The 21,969-nt window shown below is 36.5% G+C and overlaps 1 protein-coding gene and 1 long non-coding RNA gene across 2 annotated transcripts in view; both read right to left on the bottom strand.

Moving 5' to 3' along the window:
* LOC100892130 (monocarboxylate transporter 12) overlaps positions 1 to 21,478 on the bottom strand; it is a 39,606-nt gene extending 18,128 nt beyond the window's left edge. Inside the window, exons 1-2 of the mRNA XM_003729041.3 lie at positions 21,449 to 21,478; positions 10,085 to 10,296 (exon numbers count right to left, since the gene is read on the bottom strand). Coding sequence (XP_003729089.1) covers positions 10,085 to 10,271 — 187 coding nt within the window. The 5' untranslated portion in view covers positions 10,272 to 10,296; positions 21,449 to 21,478. The remainder of the gene's footprint in view (positions 1 to 10,084; positions 10,297 to 21,448) is intronic.
* Positions 12,206 to 13,153, bottom strand: LOC115927167. Its single transcript, XR_004065466.1, has 3 exons — positions 13,082 to 13,153; positions 12,664 to 12,730; positions 12,206 to 12,270 (listed from the first exon to the last, which is right to left on the bottom strand). It is a non-coding gene; the product is annotated as an uncharacterized LOC115927167 (long non-coding RNA).
* Positions 21,479 to 21,969: the final 491 nt, after the last annotated feature.

Here is a 21,969-nt window from a genome sequence, read left to right as displayed (position 1 = left end):
GTAATTTCTTATATCATGTACGTTGGTCTGTTTAAAATAAATGAAATTTGTTTTATTAAGATTTAATGACAATTTATTGGATTTAAACCACCTAGAAATTTTCACTAACTCACAGTTTAACCGCGTTATGAGCTTATCACAGTTTTTATGGGAATAAGAAATACTCGTATCATCAACAAAGATGATAAAGTTTAAAAGTAAAGAGGTTTCAATAATATCATTTATATAACTAATAAATAGCAATGGACCCAATATAGATCCTTGAGGTACTCCACATTTATTTGTTAATTTTGTTGATTCATGATTTTGGAAAGATACGTATTGTTGTCTGTCTTGTAAATAATTAGTAAACCATGAAAGAGCTTGACCTCTCACGCCATACTATTGTAATTTATGAATTCATATTTAATGATCAATCGTATCAAAAGCTTTTGACAAGTCCATAAATACAATATGTTCACTGTTCGCAAAAGCCTCAACTATTTTATTATACATATGCAAACTTGCGTAATCGGTAGAATGACCAATTCTAAATCCGAACTGGTTAGGAATCAATGAATTATTTTTTTTGTAAGAAAGTGTTAAGTCTTTTATATATTATTTTTTCGAGAATTTTAGGGATAATTGGTAATAATGAAATTGGCCTATAATTACTTATTACTCAGGAATCGTCAATTTTTATAAATAGGAATCAATTTACCGATTTTAAGCAAATGTGGGCATACACCCGTTGAAATTGATAAATTAAATATATATGTCTGGGGGGTTACGATATTAAATATTATTTGTTTCAATTAAAGTGAACACTTATGCTATCATGGCCACTAGATTTCGTAGAATTAATTATTGTAGTCTATGTCACCTGAATTAATATTAGCTGCTAAATTAGGGCCTACATCTATATAATACTCATTAAAAGCTTTTACAATTTTTATTGGATCTGTTATTTGTTGTTCATTAATTAAAAAACATTTGTTACTTTCTGTATTTTTCTTGCCTAAGAGTTCATTTACAGTTTTCCATAATAAATTATTGTTACTTTTATTACTTCCTATTTTGTTAGAATAATATAACTTCTTGGACAATCGTATAAGAGATGTAAAATGATTCCTATACGTTTTATACTTCTTAAGCTTGTCGTTACATTGACTTGTAAGGGCATCCTTATTCAACTTATAACGGGCGACTATGGAACGCAAAATACCCTTAGTAATCCATGGTTGTTTGGCCTTGTTACCCTTTTGACAAGGGGTATATTCTTATGATAATAATATAATACAATTTTCTAGAAATTGTTCATATGCTACATTTACGTCAGATACACATAATACCTCGACCCATTCTTCTTTGGCTAAATCAAACTTTAATGATTCAATATTATGTTTTGTTTGTTTTCTATGCACTTTACGATTATTTTTATTAATTTTTAACAAAGTGAACTTTAGAAATTATAAATATCGGTAAATGGTCAGAAATATCGTAATACAACAGACCATTTGTAAAATTGTTATGAGCTACATTCGAAAAAGTATTGTCAATGAGAGTTTGAGAAATAAATAAAATTCTTGTTGGTTTATCAATATGTGAGTTAAATGCGTAAGATTGCAGTGTACTACTAAATTTCACAATGTGGTTATCATCAGCGTTTAAAAGATTATGTTAAAATCGCCCATTATATAAACTTCTTTATTTTCTCGGGAAACAGTATCAAGACATTTATCAAAATTGTCCAAGAAAATTTCTACACTATGATTAGGGGGTCTATACATTATGCCAACTATTATGTTTTTGGTTTTATCATTTAATATTTCAATATATAAATCGTCAGCACCTTCAGTGTGTAAGTCAGACCTAACTTTAGTTTTAAAATGATGATGTATGTATAGCGCTACTCCGCCACCTCGACCGTGCTCACGATCAGAACGAAACATGTGATAGTTTGGTATATTAAATGGAGGTGGGGAATTTTTATGGAGCCAAGTTTCAGATAAGCCTATTATGGAAAACTGGAATTTATTTAATTGTAAAAAATGTTCTTGTACGGACTCAAAATTCGTATTCATACTTTTACTATTAACGGTACTATAGGCTGAAGTCAGGATTGGCTTGAAGATTCATGAAGTTTGAGTCGTCGTACATTTGATCGTTATTATTGGATAAATTAAAACTAAAATTAAATTCATCTACTGTATAATACTTACTTTGAACATTTCTCAAACCTTGGTCAAAATTTGCGTCAGGACAAATCATTCAGAATTCTGGAATATCTCAAATATACAATAGTGGGGGCTGTTAGGGATATTTCGGTGCAGATTCTTCTAAAAGCAACAAGTTTGCCCCAGAGGTAGATTATACCATACTATTACGATTTCTGCCGGACGCCAAGAAGGGCGCTCTCTGGGACTGCCATATTGGGCAAATCCAAAATGGCCGCCATCTGAGTTAAAGGTCAATCGTAGTTCCAAAAGGAAAAGCGCTTGTATGATTATAGTTTATATATTTATAGGGTTTTGGGGGTCAGAGAATCTGATTTTGATGTTCTTTCATTGATTTGAGGTCTCCTTGGGGCTGCCTTACTGGTCATATTGGTCAAATCCAAAATGGCCGCCATCTGAGTTACAGGTCAAGTATACGAAAGGAAAGGAAATGGGCTATTATAAAAGTTGATGAATTCATTGGGTTTCTGGGGTCGGATAATCTGATTATGATGTTCTTTTATCCATAAGCGAGTTCGTAATTGCACACTCTGCATGCGCCAAAATCGGGAACGAACTTTTACAAAGGTCACATGAACATAAAGACAGCTGAGAGAGGAACTGTAATTTTTTGTGTGTGCTGGCCTTTCCTTTGTGAATGATCACATCTGACACATCAGTCACCGAAAATCATTTCTGAATGTCGGAATTGGTTCTTTATAGTAAACTTGAAATCTGGTCATCGGTAAAGTATTATCGGCATTATCGTGATCCAAGTCGTCCCCAGGGACTCGACCTTTATATCTAGACGTTGCATAATGCAATTCGTGTTGGTATTTTATTCCATCTCAGAGTGATTATTGACGTTATTTTTTAAGGATAATAAAGATAAAGCTGTCTGGGTTTTTAAAGATAATGCTTCAAAACAAATCGAACAAGCTGTTTATTTCTTTATTCATGGTTTATTTCTACTGTTTATCTATTTTCATTGCCAACCATCGAAAACGAATTTATTATGCATTTCAAAGAGGAAGTTTGCATAGGAGAACTATGTTTTCTAATGGATCCGTACAATATGGCACAGCTTTAGGGGCCTGGGAGAGCCCCCACCGGGGGTTCCGGGGCGGAGCCCCAGGATGCTCTCGAGTTAATTTGACTTTAAAGAGCAAGTGTTTCTAAGATATAAAGAGAGATTATTTCTTCAATGAAGTGAAAGGACTCTTGAAAATAAAATAGCCCTTTCATTTCATTTTAGAAATAAACTCTAATCCATCCCTTGATATTTAAATTGCACTGCTCCTGTTTCGTGCTTTGTTCACACTCTCCCTGATCTATAAAGAGTGCTTTCTCTATTTGATCATCAACAGAAGCAAAATGCTAGGCCACGAACTTTTCGAAGCGTGACCAGATTCAAAGTATGCTTAAATGGGGGCATTGGTGTATGTAGAAAAAAAGGATTAAAATCCCATATAACGCTTCGAAATGTAAAGAAGAATGAGAAAACTAAAGTTGAGATTCGACCTTTATGTCTAGACGTTGCTTAAAGAGAAGGTTGAGTTCTGGGAAGAGGTGAAAAATAATTTGTGAGCATTACTCATTCTTATTATGCAAGCGTGGAAGAACATCAGTTAACCCTAATAAGGCCGGGCTATTTGAAGTCTTAGTAGGGCCGGGGGGGGGGGGGGGCCATTATGGCCCCCCCCCCCTCAAGATCTCGGCCGCGAAGCGGCCGATCGCCGCGAAAATTTGCACGCATGTCAAGTGAAGTGTAAAGAATAATATGATCATTTCAATTTTTTGAAAAATTCACTCATTTGCATATTTATGGTAATTTATGCAAATAAAGTCATAAAAATCACATTTTTACCAATAAATCATATATTATTCATATTTAAGCATTCTTTTTCACTAGATATATTCATTAGACCATTCTGAATAATAATAAGACAAAAAAATTGGAAGAGCCAGCTTATTTCTTATGTTATCCCTTGTTTTGATAATTTCTTATGTATTTCATTGTTTTTTTAACTTATGTATTTCATTGTTTTTGTTGTTTTATTTTATCTTTTACTACAATTCAACTATTTTGACTCCCAAAACAACCACCTAAGCTTTAAACAAGACCCAATAACCCATGTTTGATCTGCTTTTAGGAAAAATGACTTTGCCATACGTTTTGTACACAAATCACGAAAATGAGCGATTTTCAGGCTGACATGCGAAGACAAAAGGTCACGTGACCTTGTAACCGTAGGTCCGATTTTCCAAAAAATTATTTTAAAAGTTGCTCAAGACTCGAAAGAAAAAAGTCAGCGAGCGGCGGGGCGCCATCCATATGCGTTCCCGAGCAATCGAAAAAATTGTGGAGGGGGGGGGGGCCATAATGGCCCCCCCGGCCTTATTAGGGTTAAGACATGTTCCCTGAAAAGCATGGCTCTTCAAATGCCTTCATATTCTAAATATGCATGTAACATCGTAAAAATCGGGGGGCCGGTTTTTTACGCCACGTGTTCGTGTAGTCCCATATACATCTTTCTGTGCAAGTGTTTGCAACTTAACCAAGACTTGGCCAATTTTTTTTTATCATTTTGATGATTCCAGAACCTTGCAATACACACACATTCTTATATGCTAGATGATCAACCTTTTCTGGTCGGTTCCACACCGTTTCTTTCACAATGCAATCGCATGACCATAACTCAACTTTATCTTTAATGCATTTCGTATTGGTATTATCTCCCGTCTGACAGTGATTATAGACGTTATTTATATGGATAATAAAGATAAAGCTGTCCGGGTCTTTGAATATAATGCTTCAAAACAAATCGAACAAGCTGTTTATTTCTTTATTCATGGTCTGTTTCTACTGTTTATCTATTTTCCTTGCCAATCCTCAAAAACGAATTTATTATGCATTTCACAGAGGAAAGTTTGCATATTGATGAAACATATGGGCACAGGCCAAGATTTAAACCCACTCAAGTGTGAATTTGGCGCATCTTCCCCTCATCTTCTTCAACCAGGAAATGGACTTCATTGTAGCCTTAGGACAGGATGGTGAAATAAAATTGATAAAAGAACATCATAATCAGATTATCTGAGCCCGGAAACCCCATGAATTCATCAACTTTTATAATACTGGTCCTTTTCCTTTTGAAACTACGCTTGACCTTTAACTCGGATGGCGGCCATTTTTTATTTGGCCAATATGGCCAGTATGACAGCCCTAAGGAGACCTGCAATTGATACAAGCAACATCATCATCAGATTCTCTGACCCAGAAAACCCCCTTACTATATAATTTATTTATTTTTTATCATTTTAGCTCTTTCCCTTTTGGAACTACTATTGATCAGTAACTATCAGATGGCGGCCATTTTGGATTTGACCAATATTACCAGTATGACCTGATGAGATCTCAAATCGATGAAAGAATATCATAATCAGATTCTCTGACCCCGAAAACCCATGAATATATAAACTTTTATCATACTAGCCCATTTTCTTTCGTAACTACACTTGACCTGTAACTATCAGATGGCGGCCATTTTGGATTTGACCAATATGACCAGTATGGCAGCCCCAAGGAGATCTCAAATTGATGAAAGAAGATCATAATCAGATTCTCTGACCCCGAAAACCCCATAGATATATAAACTTTTATCATACTAGCCCATTTCCTTTCGTAACTACACTTGATGTGTAACTATCAGATGGCGACCATTTTGTATTTGACCAATATGACCAGTATGGCAGACCCTAGGAGACCTCAAATCGATGAAAGAACATCAAAATCAGATTCTCTGACCCCCAAAACCCCATAAATATATAAACTATTATCAGGCGCGCCGGAAGCAGTTTGGGATGGGGGGGGGGGGCAGACGAAAAATCTGCATTACCACCAGTCTTACACGTTACATGCAGGTCCCGCGGAAGGTTTTCAAAAGTGGAGTATTATCGATCAGGTAGCGCGTAAATTGGCGTGGGGTCCAGGGCATAAGCCTCGGCAGGGGATCAAGGGGCTGAGCCCCCGGAAGCTCAGGGGTTTTAGCTATTTAATTACGGTTAGATGAGCATCCAGGGGCCCTGTGCAAGGCAATTGACGTGTTCCAAGGGGGAAGAGCCCCCAGAAGCTCAGAGGTTTTAATATTTAACTACGGTCAGATGAGCATCCAGGGGCCGTCTTAGGGCCCTTGGTGTGGTCCAGGGGGCACAGCTCCGGAAGCTCAGGGATTTTAGGTATTTAATTACGGTCAGATGAGAATCCAGGGGCCGCCTTAGGGCCCTTGTTGGGGTCCAGGGGGCAGAGCCCCCGGAAGCTCAGGGGTTTTAGGTATTTAATTAAGGTCGGATGAGCATCCAAGGGGCCGCCGTAGGGCCCTTAGTGGGGTCCAGGGGCCAGAGCCCCCGGAAGCTCAGGGGTTTTAGGTATTTAATTACGGTCAGATGAGCATCCAGGGGCCCGCCTTAGGTCCGTTGGGAGTGGTCCGGGGGCGGAGCCCCCGTAAACTCTGGGGTTTTAAGCATTTAATAACGGTCAGATGAGCATTTTATATACCTTATTTGTGAAATTGGCAGGTCATTTCTCTTTTTTTCTCTTTAACATACTCTTTCAAAAAGGAGGGGGGGGGGGGGGGGGGGCTCGAACCCAGCCACTTTGCAGACCATGACATAAAGGCTTCTTAATAAGCGTATTTCGCCTGACTGTAATTTGGGAATTTCTTTATTTTCCAACAAACGCATAAAAAGGTATGACTTTTTGTGAGCGTGTGTACCTTCTTGTGTACATGGCTGTGCTAGTGCTAAAAATAAAAGTGTTGTAAGAAAACATAAGTAAAACAAAAAATGGCAACATTATCATAATTACTCGCAGGTCTCAAAAGCAAAGTGTTTGTAGCCTATGGGACACTAATACAGCTATTCAAATTAATTATGCGAGTATATCGAGTTATGTCTTTTGATATTCTCGTAACTTTAATATCATGAATTGTGAAAATAAAGAATCTATTTTTTTAAGTATACAGATTAAGCTCAATCTAATGCGCACTTTAAACATGAAATATAATTTATATTTTTAAATAACCTAATGTAACGTAATATGAAAAACTTTCTTTAAAAAAGAATACAGATCCTAAGCTTAACCAACGGAATGGTCTAATTTGCACTCGTGATTAGACTACACAAATTATGGGAGACATTGACAACATTCAGAGTTAGAGCAGCTATATTTACGAACCAGAACCTTGTTGGCATAATTAAAAAACACACGAAACCGAATCCAATGCACGAAGCCCAGACGAGCGCCCCGCCACAAAACCATCCAACCCACCCGCCACGAATAACTGCATCCCAACAGCCAGAACGCAAACCGCACACACTTCGTGCCGCCAGGCAAGAAATGCATTAATGCTTGTCTCACCTAGCAACCCTTACCAACCTTTATGGAACAATGATTAAATTAAAATAGACAATAGCTCAATATAATTAATATAAAATTGTGTTAAAAGGGAGTTCGTTTTGTCAAAGATATTTTAGAGACAAATGGAGATTTTTTTCTCGCGTCCAAGAAAAGTATAATATTCAAATATATTTTATTTTTTATCGTGGATTATGCGATGCATTTAGACAAGGGTTTAACAATTGTACTATTTTTTCAACGGCAATTCAATGGCAATTGTTATGAAACGTATTAAAGGTTCTTCACATATCTATGCCATTTATTAAAGAGAAGAAAAGGACTATGTAAAAGTTGTCTTATGTGGAAATGCATTTTCGGCCTGAATGATAAGAGTTGGGAAACATATTGTTCTTTTGAATTTAATTGTACCCTTGCTGTGGGCTTAGGATGGTTTCAGTTTAGAGTTTTGCAACGCATATTACTTACGAACGATCTATTGTTTAAATGAATTTAGTCCCAAGAAACGAACGTACATTTTGTTATGAACAAATTGAAACAGTTATACATCTGCTATGTGATTGTGGGCATCTTAAACATATTTGGGATAGGTTGGAGCACTGGATTTATACTGGAACCGGAAATAAATTAACATTTTTATTACAAGATAAATAATTTGGTTAAAGTAGTTCAAATACTTATACATTGAATTGTATACTGATTGTGGTGCGACAGATGGTGTATACTTGCACAATAAAGAAACAATTGCCCGACTTTGATAGTGTTAGAGTTTAGATTATGAATTACTTCAAAAACGAAAAGTATATTGCAAATTCGAATTAAAGAAATAATAAATTCACAAGAAAATTGTTTCAGTTCAGGAATTTGTTTACATAAAATTATTGTTTTCTTTTCTTTTCATGAATAGCAGAAGTGAATTATTTTCTCTTAAAGATGAAGTTGAGTTCTGGTCATGCGATTGCATTGTGAAAGAAACGGTGTGGAACCGACCAGAAAAGGTTGATCATCTAGCATATAAGAATTTGTGTGTATTGCAAGGTTCTGGAATCATCAAAATGATAAGAAATTTGGCAAGTCTTGGTAAAGTTACAAACACTTGCACAGAAAGATGTATATGGGACTACACGAACACGTGGCGTAAAAAGCCGGCCCCCGATTTTTACGATATAACATGCATATTTAGAATATGAAGGCATTTGAAGAGCCATGCTTTTCAGGGAACATTGTCTTAACTGATGTTCTCCCACACTTGCATAATAAGAATGAGTAATGCTCACAAATTATTTTTCACCTCTTCCCAGAACTCAACCTTCACTTTAACTCAACACTTCAGCAATACTCGTATCTTGAGAAGCCAATTTTATTTATGATATAAATGTAAATTACCTTGAATATATATTTGTTAATTTGTTTCAAATGGAAATCAATAAAATCCCTGTCGGGGCAAAAATATTGGAAACAAAATAATTGCAATGAAGAATATCGTCATTGCCTTGTTTTCGTTCACATTCTGCTCCATTAATATTCTTTTTCTCTTTAGTGTTTTCGTCAGGAAATCGCATTCGTTTTGAACTAGTTATGCCCTTTTCTCATGTCCGTTTCCTTTCAAATTTCGTAGGCATAGTCTCTAGCATCTAATGAAGGTCACCACATTCTTCGATTTTCGAAATCAATCATGCATAACCGTCCAAGCGCCATTTTGTCGATTTTTATCAGTTTTAACGCCATTTTTTCTTCCTTCCTCTCTCCACTATGATCCTAGATCCTACAGAGCTCTAACATTTTCCTCTAAATAGTCCTGGGACGCAGGCGCGGATCTAGGGGTGCCAAGCGGGCCTCCTCCCCCCCCCCCCCCCGCAAAAAAAAAATGAGAGAGAGAGAAAGAGAAAAAGAGAGGAAAAGAAGGGAAAAGGAAAGAGGAGAGAAAAGGAAATTAAGAAGAGAAAGAAGAAAAGAAAAAGGGGGAAAAGAAGGATATCGGGGGTAGGGCCTAAAGGGTCTTGCCTCCCAGCTGTCCCCCCCCCCAAAAAAAAAAAACCCAAAAATAAGAGATAAGGTAGAAAGGGAGAGAAAACAGGAAAAGAGGAGATAAAGATGAGTAAAAAAAAAAGAGGAAGAAAAAAAGAAAAGAGGGGGTGTCAGTTGCAATTTTCCCGCCTACAAATTGTAGTTCGGGGGGGGGGGGGAGGCCCTTGCCGCCCCAATCCCCGCCCCCAAAAAGGAGAGAAGGAAGGGAAAATGAAAGAGGAGAGCTAAAAGGGAACGAAAAGAGTAAGAAGAAAAGAAAAGGTGTTATCAATGTTATCTCCACTGTTTTAGGTACGCTATATTTCATAATGTACCACTCATTACTATGTTTTCGTTATATTGATGTAAATGTTCTTCACAAGCTGATTTGTATGTACTCTGATATGAAGCAATAAACTTCTAATTTTTTTTCTTTTTCTAAACAATGGTACAAAAGAAATCTTACATGCAAGGTATGTGGTTGCGGGTGTAAATGTCGTCACAAATCCTATTGTAGCATTTGAGACTTGGAACTGCTCTACCATCTCGGGGATCATTACGCCGAATGATTTGGTGATTCCGAGGTCCAGACAGAACGAGAAGAATCGTGCCACCACGATCACAAGACCCCACGAGTATACCTCCTGATCCATGCTTCCCTGATTGTATTCGTGCCACCTTTGAAATAATTATAATATTAGATTAATCATATTTTGTATTACTCTGATTTACATTTTTCCCCTTGTTAAAGTGTTCACTATAATAAATTAATGTTTAACTTTTCTGATTTTCATATCTTTTGTTTTTAATACCAGACCCAAGATGGAAGATACTTACAATACTGATATTGTGTATCCTGTATAAATACATGTATATTTGAGTTTAGAAATTGAATACATTGAATAAAAAGGTGATGTAAATGGGTACCTGGCAGGAATTAATTCATTGAAATGCTAGAGCGCCGTAGTGGCTGCATTGCTAAAGCTAGGGTAATAATCGGGGTAGCGCCAGAAGCTTCACAACGTGACGGACATGTGCGCTATATAATAGGCCACTATTATTATTATTATTATTATTAAAATAGACTGAAAACAAATCAGGGTTGAACGCGAAAGTACCATTGCAAAACGCTTCGTAATATAATAAAGGTCTGTAAGAAAAGGAAGAAAGGTTTAGGTGCGTGTATCCCAGTAGATACGTATATAAAACCAATAAATCATGTTTTAAAGCCTTTTACAAAATATTTACAGGTGTTTTTATTACAACAAAAATGTCACGATCCATCTTCAGAACTTCTAGTCTCGTCTCAAGACTAACATAATATACACACACCTCCCAGTCTTCAAAAAAGGTTTACATTCTTTTTCCACAAAATTACATAACCCATTATTGTTTACACTTTCTTTCGAACACACCACTGGATATTAATATTGGTTTCAATACATTTCGAAATCTTTGAAACTATCATCTCTCTTGCTCTGTTTCACTTCCCCCTCTTGTTCTGCCCCCTCTCCTTCTCTAGCTCCGTCTATTTATCTCTCTCTCTCTCTCTCTCTCTTCTATTTCAACCTCTCAATTTCTCTGTCTCTGTCTCTCTCTCTCTCTCTCTTGCTCTGCCTCCCTCTTCTACTCTTGCTCTGTCTTCCCTTGTCTCTGCTTCTCTCTTTCTCAACTCTCCCATCCTCTCCCTTTTCCGCCTCTGGCTTACGTTCTCCCTCTATTCTGATTCATCTTTTATTTTCCTGTTCGGCTCGTTTTTTTAGTTATATTAAACTATACCTCGTCTCCCTCTCTCTCCTTCTCTATACTGCTATATAATATATATCTCTCTCTCTCCTTTCTCTTGCTCTTTCACCCTCTCCCTCCCTCGCTCTGCCTCCATCTTCTTCTCTTAATCTGTCTCCCTCTGTATCCGATCTCACAAAAAAGTGTAGTAGGAAATTATTTATGTTTCGTTGCCTTAAAGGTACTTTGTCCCATTTGTAGCCAACATCAAATTCTGTAAAACTTTGCAGGAATTATGAACATGTCGCGTATGTGCAATCTGTGAAATGTAAACGTTAGCAGTGTCCTAGTATTCAAATTATGCAAGGAAACCCATTTACTTTCTAGACTTCACTGACGTAATTTGCTCCGATCATTGCAAAGTTTGTTCGGATGACTGACCGGGATTTCATCCTATCCACTTTTGAGAACCAGAAGCGACCTAGGGAACCCCAGAAGCAGCCGTAGGTAACCCGCTTCCTACTCCCCGGATGACTGTGGTGTGAACCTCCCTCCCACCTTGAAAGCCCGGCGTGGCCACCTTGCTGAGGTGGCTTACGAGTTACGCAAGGAAAACAAAAAAATTCTGCCATAATTAAACTACAAGGAGTCAAGATCGTCCTCGAGTGTAAGGAAAGGGGAAAACAACATGAACACCTCACCAAGAATGAACCAGTCCATCATCATTTCAGGTGACACAAACAATAATTATTCATCTTTTTAATTTGAGGTCCGCAAAACGAAAAGTAATATAAACAAGTAAAGTAAAAGAGAATTGACGAAATCATACTTTTAATAATTATATTGAAAGAAAGGCCAAATGATTCACTCTCAGACGCTTTGCAGTTGATGTTTGGTTATTTTATTTTGAAGGCAACAAAACAGCACCTGTAGAAACACAAGTGTAAAAACAAATGTAAATTAAAAACATCATAATATTCAAATAACCAATTACATAATTATATACTTCATGATCTGTATCAGCAACAAAGAAGGTGTTCAGTAAATAAGTTCATTATAGACCAGCTTCAAACATTGTATCAACTAAATAATCATCACTATTATTTTCATGACTTCAATGAACAGGTTAAATTAAATAATATATCATGTCTAATATAACGGCTGAAGGACAGTTAACTTTTCATTTCACAATATAATGCCTTACATCACTTAAGCAAAACCTAAATTACAATTGAAGTGTAAAAAGTAACAACAGATTCATTCAATACATAATGCAAACAATATCTTTTTTAATACAAATTGAAAAACAATAAGACTCACCGCCCACACTATATAAAAAAAAGCTTGACTTCAACGTACGCCCTTGTACAATACAGTCTTTGTGGTCCTATGAGGGATAAAACGTAATATATTACAATTAACATACAGCAAAATTCAAAGGTATGAATACATACAATTCAGTTATAATAGACCATTAATCTGTATAAAATCGTAAAACATCGTACCACCAATAAAATTAACAAGTGAGAGTTTAGGATTTCACTTTGTGGACATGTACATACGCCACTCAAATACTATAAAAAAGGATCGCATTGCAAAACCCCATCACACACTCAAATTCTGCCAATATCCATAGGAACATCACTAATTGTTCAACAAACATATAAGTAGGGTACATGTACATACATAACAAAAAATAAATGTAACATTTATAAGGATAATCGAATGATTAACTCACATGTAACTCAATTGCCCACTATGCACGTGCACCACTTGTGACTTCTCTGCAGTAATGTCTTCTCCAGTAATAGGGACTTTTAGATTGAGTGGACGAGAACATGACGAACGCCGACTGTTCATGCGTGTCAACGCACTCAACTGCCCATGCTGACTACAATTAGAAATCTTTTAGATTGCACTTGACGATATACATGCATGCAGTAAGTAACACTAGGAACATGACGGACAACGAAAGAGGACAAAATATACAGTTCCTCATTCTACCCTCAACAATAGGCCATTTTCGTAATGTAACCAAATGTAATGCATAAGTCTTTATGAAGTGCCTCAATACAGATTATTTCATTCACCTAATAAGATTAATAGTATTTCAATAGACAGAATCCAAACTGCATACATTAATTGTTGCCAGGTTGGACAACATGATGGCTTGACTTACCTAGCAACACTTAATATATGCAGTTGCATTTGTATTGAGGCACTTCACAAAGACTTATGCATTAAATGTGGTTACATCACGAAAATGGCCTATTGCTGTGGTAGAACATCCCTTCACTGCTATTATGTAAAAATGAGTAGAACAGGTGAATATGCATGTGACAGGGATGTTCCTTTGTCTACCAGAGGAACTGTATATTCTATGCGCACGCGGCATATACTAGTACTGTACTAGATTTAGGAAAATCAAGGTTGACGCATTCTCGGTCGCCGACTGAGACGACGTGACGCATGCGCAATGCCTTAAAATGAAGTCACACGTTGCAGTCAAAGCTGTCGATGTGCAAATCTAAAAGTCCCTAATGTGAAAGCTGTCACCTCCTGCAACCGAACCCAAGCCCAGTTCACTGTCCAGCGTGCACTCAAGCCATTGCAAGAGAGGCCTGAGTGCACACTGAACTATAGCCTGTACCAAACCCAGGTCCAGCCACAGAAGGCAACAAATCTCACATTACTACAATATAATATAATTGGTATGTAATGAGCATTGTTGTGTCTGTCTTTTTTTTGTTGGGGGGGGGGAGGGGCGGTAATAAAAGAATAGAATAAAGACAAGATATGTTGAGATAAAGGGAATAGGGACTGGGCGGCCAGCGTCATGAGTTTAACAGATAGGGAATCAAAGCGAATTTTCATATTTTTTCAAAATTTGAAGTAACTTGCGAATTCGAAAACGAGTTATAGTTTGCCTTATCAACGCGAATCCTTATAAAGACTTTACATTTCTTATCTGTCATAGTACATTCCCGCACAGGGTATCAAACCTAACCACTTGCCGATACACCATGTCTTTCTTACTACCCAATCCCACAAACATTCCCTAACCACTATACGTCTACCTTCAGAACTTACCCAGGTATTACAACATCCTGACAGAGTGTCAAATGAGGTCATGCATTTTGATATGGAGGTCAAAAGTGTTGATATTCTTTTCATCTATCCAATATGCCGATCTATTCAGTCCATTCGTTTCCATTGTTTGCTTTCAGCGTAGGCGTGCAATGGAATGTCAAATTTAGGGATTCCAAACCTTCACGTTCAAGGGATGTATGCCTCTCACACAGGCGCGTACGGGTCGACCCCCCCTCAATTTGTTGGTGTGTGTGTTTTGGAGGGAACCCCCCCCCCCTCATTTCGTTTTAATAACAAAACAAAACAAAAAAACAATTAAAGGTACTATGTCCCTTTTGCAGCCAACCTCAAATTCTGTAGAACTCCCTTCCCCCAAAATCCTGCGTACGCGACTGCTCTCACATATTTAGACAATATGAGTGCACACATATAGAAAGAAAGACAAGTGTAGGCGATTTGTGAATATTAGTGCGATGTATATTATATATCTGCACTCTTAAAGGTTAGACAAAGTTTTGGTATATGGTCATGAATTTGGTTCAAACAAACATATTGGAAGCATATGCGATCCTACAATACCCAGTGATCGTTGTCGCGGTTGAAATCGAGTCTTAAGTTATAAAACTATAAATAATAAACTTTTCATGTTGTATAGCCTTTATTTGTTTGTTTTATTTCGGTATAAAGAGACATCATGCAATCAGTAAAACAATAGCAAATAGAATAATGAATTTACAAGATAAAATAAACGGCTGGATAACCCATATTCAGCGGTATCGGTATGGTCAAGATATTAATTAAGCTATATAAAACAATGTTTCTTGACTTAAATCGACCGGTTAGCTATTTCCGTTTGGAATTTATATATCAGAACTCCCTAATCTGAGATTTCCATGGTCGCAGCTACCATTGTACTGCCGTAGACGCTATTTGAAATTTAACAAAATCTACCGGGAGCACCGGTAAATGTTTATATTCAATTTTTCTCGAAAGCAGAAGTGTTTTAGGGACTAAAATTGCTTAGTACACATCCACAGGGGCATCCAAATATACCAACATTGTTAAGAATCACTATCCAGCCAAATTGTCAATATTTCCCAAAACTTTGTAGTATCTTTAATATCTGTTTTACTTACATTATACTAACAAATCATTGTTTGAATAAATATATATATATTTATGTTTAATAGACACTGTCTGATGCCTGTATGCATAGTTAATTTAGTGTTTAAAGAGAGAGAGAGAGAGAGAAAGAGAAGGAGAGAAAGAGGGGGAGAAGGAAGAGATGAGAGGAAAAGAATGGAGGAAGAGAAAGAGAGAGAGAGAGAGAGAGAGAGTGTATGTATGTGCGTGTGTGTGTGTGTGTGTGTGAGAGAGATAGTGTGTGTATGTGTTTATTTGTGTTCTGTGTGTTTAAGTGTGTGATGGGGGCTTCCCGTTACTCTCCCACCGTCACATATTTCTGTTCTCTATAAATCTTCTTGCTATCTGTCCTATTTTCTTATTTATCGAAGCATTTTTTATCCAAAAATAGCTACTTCTAATCAGCGGAACACTCACTGCAACACCAGTCAGCAACCTGCCAATATTATCTGGCATACCACCAGCTCAGCTCAGACGAGATGCGCAGTATGCTAAGCTTGCCCAAAAGCATGACAGAGATAAATGCCTTGTTCCTGCCCCCTCTGCCTTTGAAGGACAGCGTCTCCCTAGAAGACACTTTGCAACACAGGCTGCTGAGCTGCGGCCTGAGAACCCCCCCCCCCTCCACCTTAGCCACTTGGATAACAAAACGCTGGTCAGACCAGTGGAATTCGTCCACTACCAACCTGAAGGAGTTCATCCCAAAGCCCTGTGCAAAACCAAGTGGCAGCGACCTCCCAAGAAAAGCCTGGGTCAACCTAAACCGTGTCAGAACTGGAGTTGGCCGCACACAATATTTCCTACATAAAATTGGAGCTGAATCATCACCAAACTGCGCCTGTGGAGAGATCCAAACTATGGATCATGTCATTGATGATTGTCCGATCTACAAATCCCCCCACGGCGCTTCCGGACTTCGTGAGCTCGATGATGAGACGATCTGTTGGCTCAATAAGGATCTTCCTATCTAGATGATGTACTCCCTGATATTCTTTGCACGAACGAACGAACGAGCTACTTCTTCATCCTTTCCTCATTCATCCATTTTCCACTCCATACTTTTCCACTCATTCCTTTCATCGATTCATCCTTTTGTTTTCTTCTCTATATTTAACTTCATTTCTATCACCTAACTCTGTCTCCTATATGTCTTTATCCATCTTCTCATCCTTTTTTCATTCTTACGTTTCTAAACATTTCTCATAATATTTGGTTAATAAGCCTTTGTTGCGTCCTTTGTAACATCACAAAACTCATCCGCGAATGGAGCAGAGATTATTTGTCGACCTTCAAGATCATACTTGAAGTATTTGGACTTGTCACGAGCCTTCGTACTGTATGCATTAACTCATTAAATTGGGATTGATAACGCACATGAACGAGTTTTGTTAATTTGATATTATAATGACATAGCAAATGACTATTTTAAATTAGTGAGTTTTTTTTACCTAATGTTGTGAGTAAATCGTTCCATTTCAACTAATTAGAGAGTAATGCTTCAATTAATCAGTCAGTCAGTTTATTAGGCTCATCACATGTGATTATATGGCAAATGAGTAAAATTGGTGAGTTTTTTAACCAAATGTTGTGAGTAAATAGGTGCTCTCCATTATATACACACAACAAATGACACATCTGCACATACATGTACAGGATGTTCTATGCGAGCTGGGGATCTTACTAAGTAGTTAAGATGAGAGAGAGAGCCCCGTATAGCCTTGCTTATGGGCCTCGCGATTGCAGGACTTCACCTTGCACTCCATACACTTCGGTCGTGCACAAGAAGAGCTTCAAAATGTCAGCACTATATCTAGATTCTATATCTAATCGGTAGCCTTAACTTGTTTTAGAAACTATCTTAATAAAATTCAAGCGATCATCTTCAGTAATATAACTACTAACTGATTCAAAATTAAGAAAAATCAAACCTACTTACACTTATTCTGTGGCTCGTCGGCCGCTAAAAACTTGACGATCGGGTACGTACGTACGATCATGAACGCGTACGAATATTCATCAGCGAAATATTTACGCGCATGCAAAGAGTAAGATAGCTCCTAAGACGAGTACAGCTTCGAAGAGACTGAGGTTGTTGGGTGTTTTACTCATCCAACGAATACAGAGTATGTGGCATATTAGGAAGCAAAAAGCCACTGTACACACTAGTGAATATTTTTACTCATTCGGTCACTAAAGTTGGAGAATACTCATCCAATTTTAACTTACATGTACTTTAATGAGTAAAAAGATTCATCGAGAAAATAATCGGATCAAATACTCGTTTTAAATATCATGTGTGTACACTTTCAGTAAGAGAAAGGTGGTGTATTCACCAAATGTGTAAAATAATGCATTTATTGGATATATTCTCTCGACTGAATGAGTGAGCTACGATTTTTACTCACCGTACTTAGTTCCGTTTTTGTTTGTGTTCCCCTTAAAATTATCTAATATATACACAAAGCACATTTGAATATTTTAATTCTGTATAACTCAACCGTAAAATATTTATGTCAAATAACTGGACACCCCTAGCCTGTATTTTGCTACCAAGACGGAGTCCATCATTCTTATTTGTTCCACTTTATAATTGTCCAATACGAAGACATGTTTGATTTGTTTGTTATTGCTTTGATTGCTTGGCTCTTTATAATTTTCTATAAATAACATATGAAATAATTTGTAATTTATTCATTAATTAAAAAAAATTGAGTTTGCTCTTTTATCATTGCCATATTGAGTGCTGCTATACTCTTGTTAGTTGTTACAATGTATTTATGTAGTGATCTCCCGTGAGTACTGCAAGTCGCAATTGGGGACCTTCACGGTTTCGGTGATTTAGTTTGCCTGCCCAATTCCAGGCAACTTGTAAATGCTCATGGGAATCACGATAATGTTTGTTTCCTAAAAGATTTTCATCCTTTGTTTTGTATGATTTGTTCTTCTATGTAATCCTCTGTATACATTTTGTTTTGCCGAATAAATAATAATAATACCTTTATATCTTACCCGAGTATTACAATATAGAGTGTGGATTCATGTCATGCGTAATGATATAATGATCTACTCAATCGGATAATCTATTCAGACTAGAATTTGCCATTTTCGCTTTCAGTTAGGCACGCAATGGAATGTCACATATGAACGGGTTTCCCACATCCACATTAAAGGGACGTATGCCTACCACATATTTAGACATTCCATTTAGACATTACATTCAATGGGCAAGTGGGGCAGCAGCAAATAAATACTTCAATCGTGACAAAAGTACTGTACAAAAGTACTATCACAGTGTGATTGTACGTTTGCACACCCTTAGCTCACGGCCATGAAGTGATGGTAAATCTATCATTGATCACGTGACTACGTTTAGACCAATCAGATTGCAAGATTCTTAGTATGTGAGATATAATACCACATATCCCGTAACATCTCATTACGTTATACCTTTATAGCTTTCCAAAGTATTAAACCATATTAACAGAGTGTGAAATTATGTCATGCGTCATGAAGAAGTCCAGAAGGGATTATATCTTTTTCATCTACTCGATTTAAAAATCAGTTCAGTCCATAATTTGGTTTATTCGCTATGGATGCACAAATAGAACGGAAGACAAATACGAATCTGATATGCTATAATGACTACTACATAATAACATTTGTGTATGTGCCTCTCAAACTGTTGACAGAAAATTATGGGCAATTTGCCAATGTGAAGATTGTTGTGACTAGATCTATGCGCTCTTTAATATATGTGTACATTATACCAAAACAAACTTTTTGATAAATAAAAGGAATGCGTGTATTCTTAACAAACCCTGTGTGTACTTAATAGACACTGCTAGCTAATGCCTAAAGTTGACTTTATGTTTGAAGAGGGGGAGGGAGAGAAACAAAGAGAGTGTGTGTGTGTGAGGGTGTGTGAGTATGTGTGTGTAACCTCCATTTTTTAAAAAAATTGTATGTATAATATTTGTTGTTGCTATTATAAGTGTATAATATGTACAATTGACTCATAAATCGTGTTTATGTACTATATTAAAGTTTACTTTCAATGCTTGCTCAGTTATATGTACTGCATATAAGTTTAATTAAGTTTATGTATAAGCAGTCAATATTGAAAAAGTTTATTTATTTTATTCAATTGTATGTTTGTAATACACTTTTGGAGGAATAAAACAAAATTATTAAATTGAAACAAAAATGTGATTGCGTGTGCGTGTTATAGTCAGGTAGAGAGATATTGGGAAAAAAGAAGGAAAGCTTAAGCTTGGGCAGGGCGGGTTGGATACCCCAAAACAATAAATCAATTAAATTCACACAAATAAATTTAATGGCTGGTATTTTTTAATACGTTCTGTCGTATTAGTATTCTAACAAATATCTGTATTTAATGTTTAAAGTGTTGATCAACCTCACCTTATACCAAGGGAACGGCCGTTCCTTATTAAAATTCTCATTGTACTCTATCAATACTCTATTTCATAGGTAAAAAGATAATTTCCAACTTCCCCTTTCTCAACATCTTTTAGCTCTTTTTCATTTCTCTCTCTTTCCATCTCTTTCCGCCTGCTCCATCACTGTCGCTTAAAGGGACATAATAACATTGTTCAGATAAGAGAAAATGGTGCTAGGGTAGTGACTTCAATGATAGATGTACAATTAAAGATAATCTGTACGTTTTAGTGAAAACGGATCATTATTGACGATATCAAATGTGAAAAACTGATCTGATCAATTCCTTAATGCTCCCTACTATACTATTAAAATTTAATTACATTTGAGGTGAATGTCAATCGTCACAAAGCAAAGAATTGGCTGTATATACCATTCCAGACATTTAAGTGTCGACAGACTTTTGTATAGCCTGTTTTATGACTTATTTTCAAGGAAAAACGGTTGGGAAAATTCAAAAGGTTAGGGAGAATTTACTGTTAATCACTGTTAAAAGGTGGCGCATAGTGACACCTTCATAGAAAACCATAAATATCTTTGTGGTTTGAGGATTTTCTCAGGATTTTTTGCCTGTTAGAGGGTGAGTACAGTACGAGGAATATAATAAGTAACATTTCGTACACAAATTATACAATTTTTTTTCATTAACCTTCACAAATGTTTAATACCGAGTCACTTTAAGTTATCTAGATCCACTTCCTATGTTATATCTCTACCTTATAGAGGGGTTATAGCAAATATATAAGTACTAACGCTCCCCTCTTTATTTTTCTCTCTCTCTCTTTCACTCTGTTCCCCATTCCCCTCTCTCCTCTCTCAATCCATTTCTCTCTCACTCTTTCTCTCAAAGTCTCTTTCTGTCTCTGTCACATACCCAGTCTCTCGGTATGTCGGTTATGCCATACACCTTTCTTCCTCTCATTTAAAATATTAACACTTCTAAAAAGGCAAATATTGAAGAAAGCATGAACTAACTTACAGAATAACATACCGAAGAAAAAGCAAATCTGTTATCAATACAAAGCTTGGCCCATATATGTACTTCATTTCTACAAGATTTGCTTTAAATACATAAATATTAACCCTTGAACATTGAGTTCATCAACGGCAATAATTAGAGAAAAGATCATTATTTCGATAATTGCCATTTATAACTGATTTGTTTAAAATATTTCTTCTGCTATTCCGATTATTCGTCAGTTCATTGACATTACAACCTATATAGAAACGGTTAAATAAAATTAAATAAATGCCAGGCAAAAAAAAGACACGCTGATCTTTGCTGTCAAACTATGCCGCGTCAATGTAGTCGTCACAACTATATACTTAAAACAAAGACAGCCATTACTTATCTAACTTCTTAATCGTGTCTCATATTAATCACAAGTATCATAATTCATGTAAGATCCGTACTTACGAGTATTTATCAAGATTATCCCGTTGTGATGACGACTTCTCTACGTTCAGCTAACGATGTAGTATAACGGGTTTCACTTTGATTATATGCAATTGACAAGATAGGTGCAGTGCGTATTGTGAAATATCGGGTATTATCCAGCTCTGCAATACCATGGATCGGTGCACAAATTGAACAAAGTTTCAAATCTGGTTCAAGGTTTACAGCATTGTGTTTAATTTTTCTTTTTTTACGATGGTTAGTACGTAGAACCTAGCTTCGAGTCCACCGTAAAACATGAAATTTATGATCATGATGTAAGCCGAACTACTCTCATATACATATTATCACATCCATCATCTTTATATAGCATTATCAAAATAATGAAATACATGTTTTTCCTCATAAACAATGTTACATCGTCAATATTCATACTCATCTATGTTTATTAACGAAAACATGTATTTATATTCAGGAGCAGAAGGGATGCATTGTAGTTTGTACAAAATAGATACTTATACAAATAGCTTGCGGGCAAGAGA

Source organism: Strongylocentrotus purpuratus, unplaced genomic scaffold, assembly GCF_000002235.5.
Source record: "Strongylocentrotus purpuratus isolate Spur 01 unplaced genomic scaffold, Spur_5.0 spur5_scaffold_20, whole genome shotgun sequence".
Classification (NCBI taxonomy): domain Eukaryota; kingdom Metazoa; phylum Echinodermata; class Echinoidea; order Camarodonta; family Strongylocentrotidae; genus Strongylocentrotus; species Strongylocentrotus purpuratus.
Note: the sequence above shows the minus strand (reverse complement) of the source record. Positions and strands in the feature narration are given on the sequence as shown.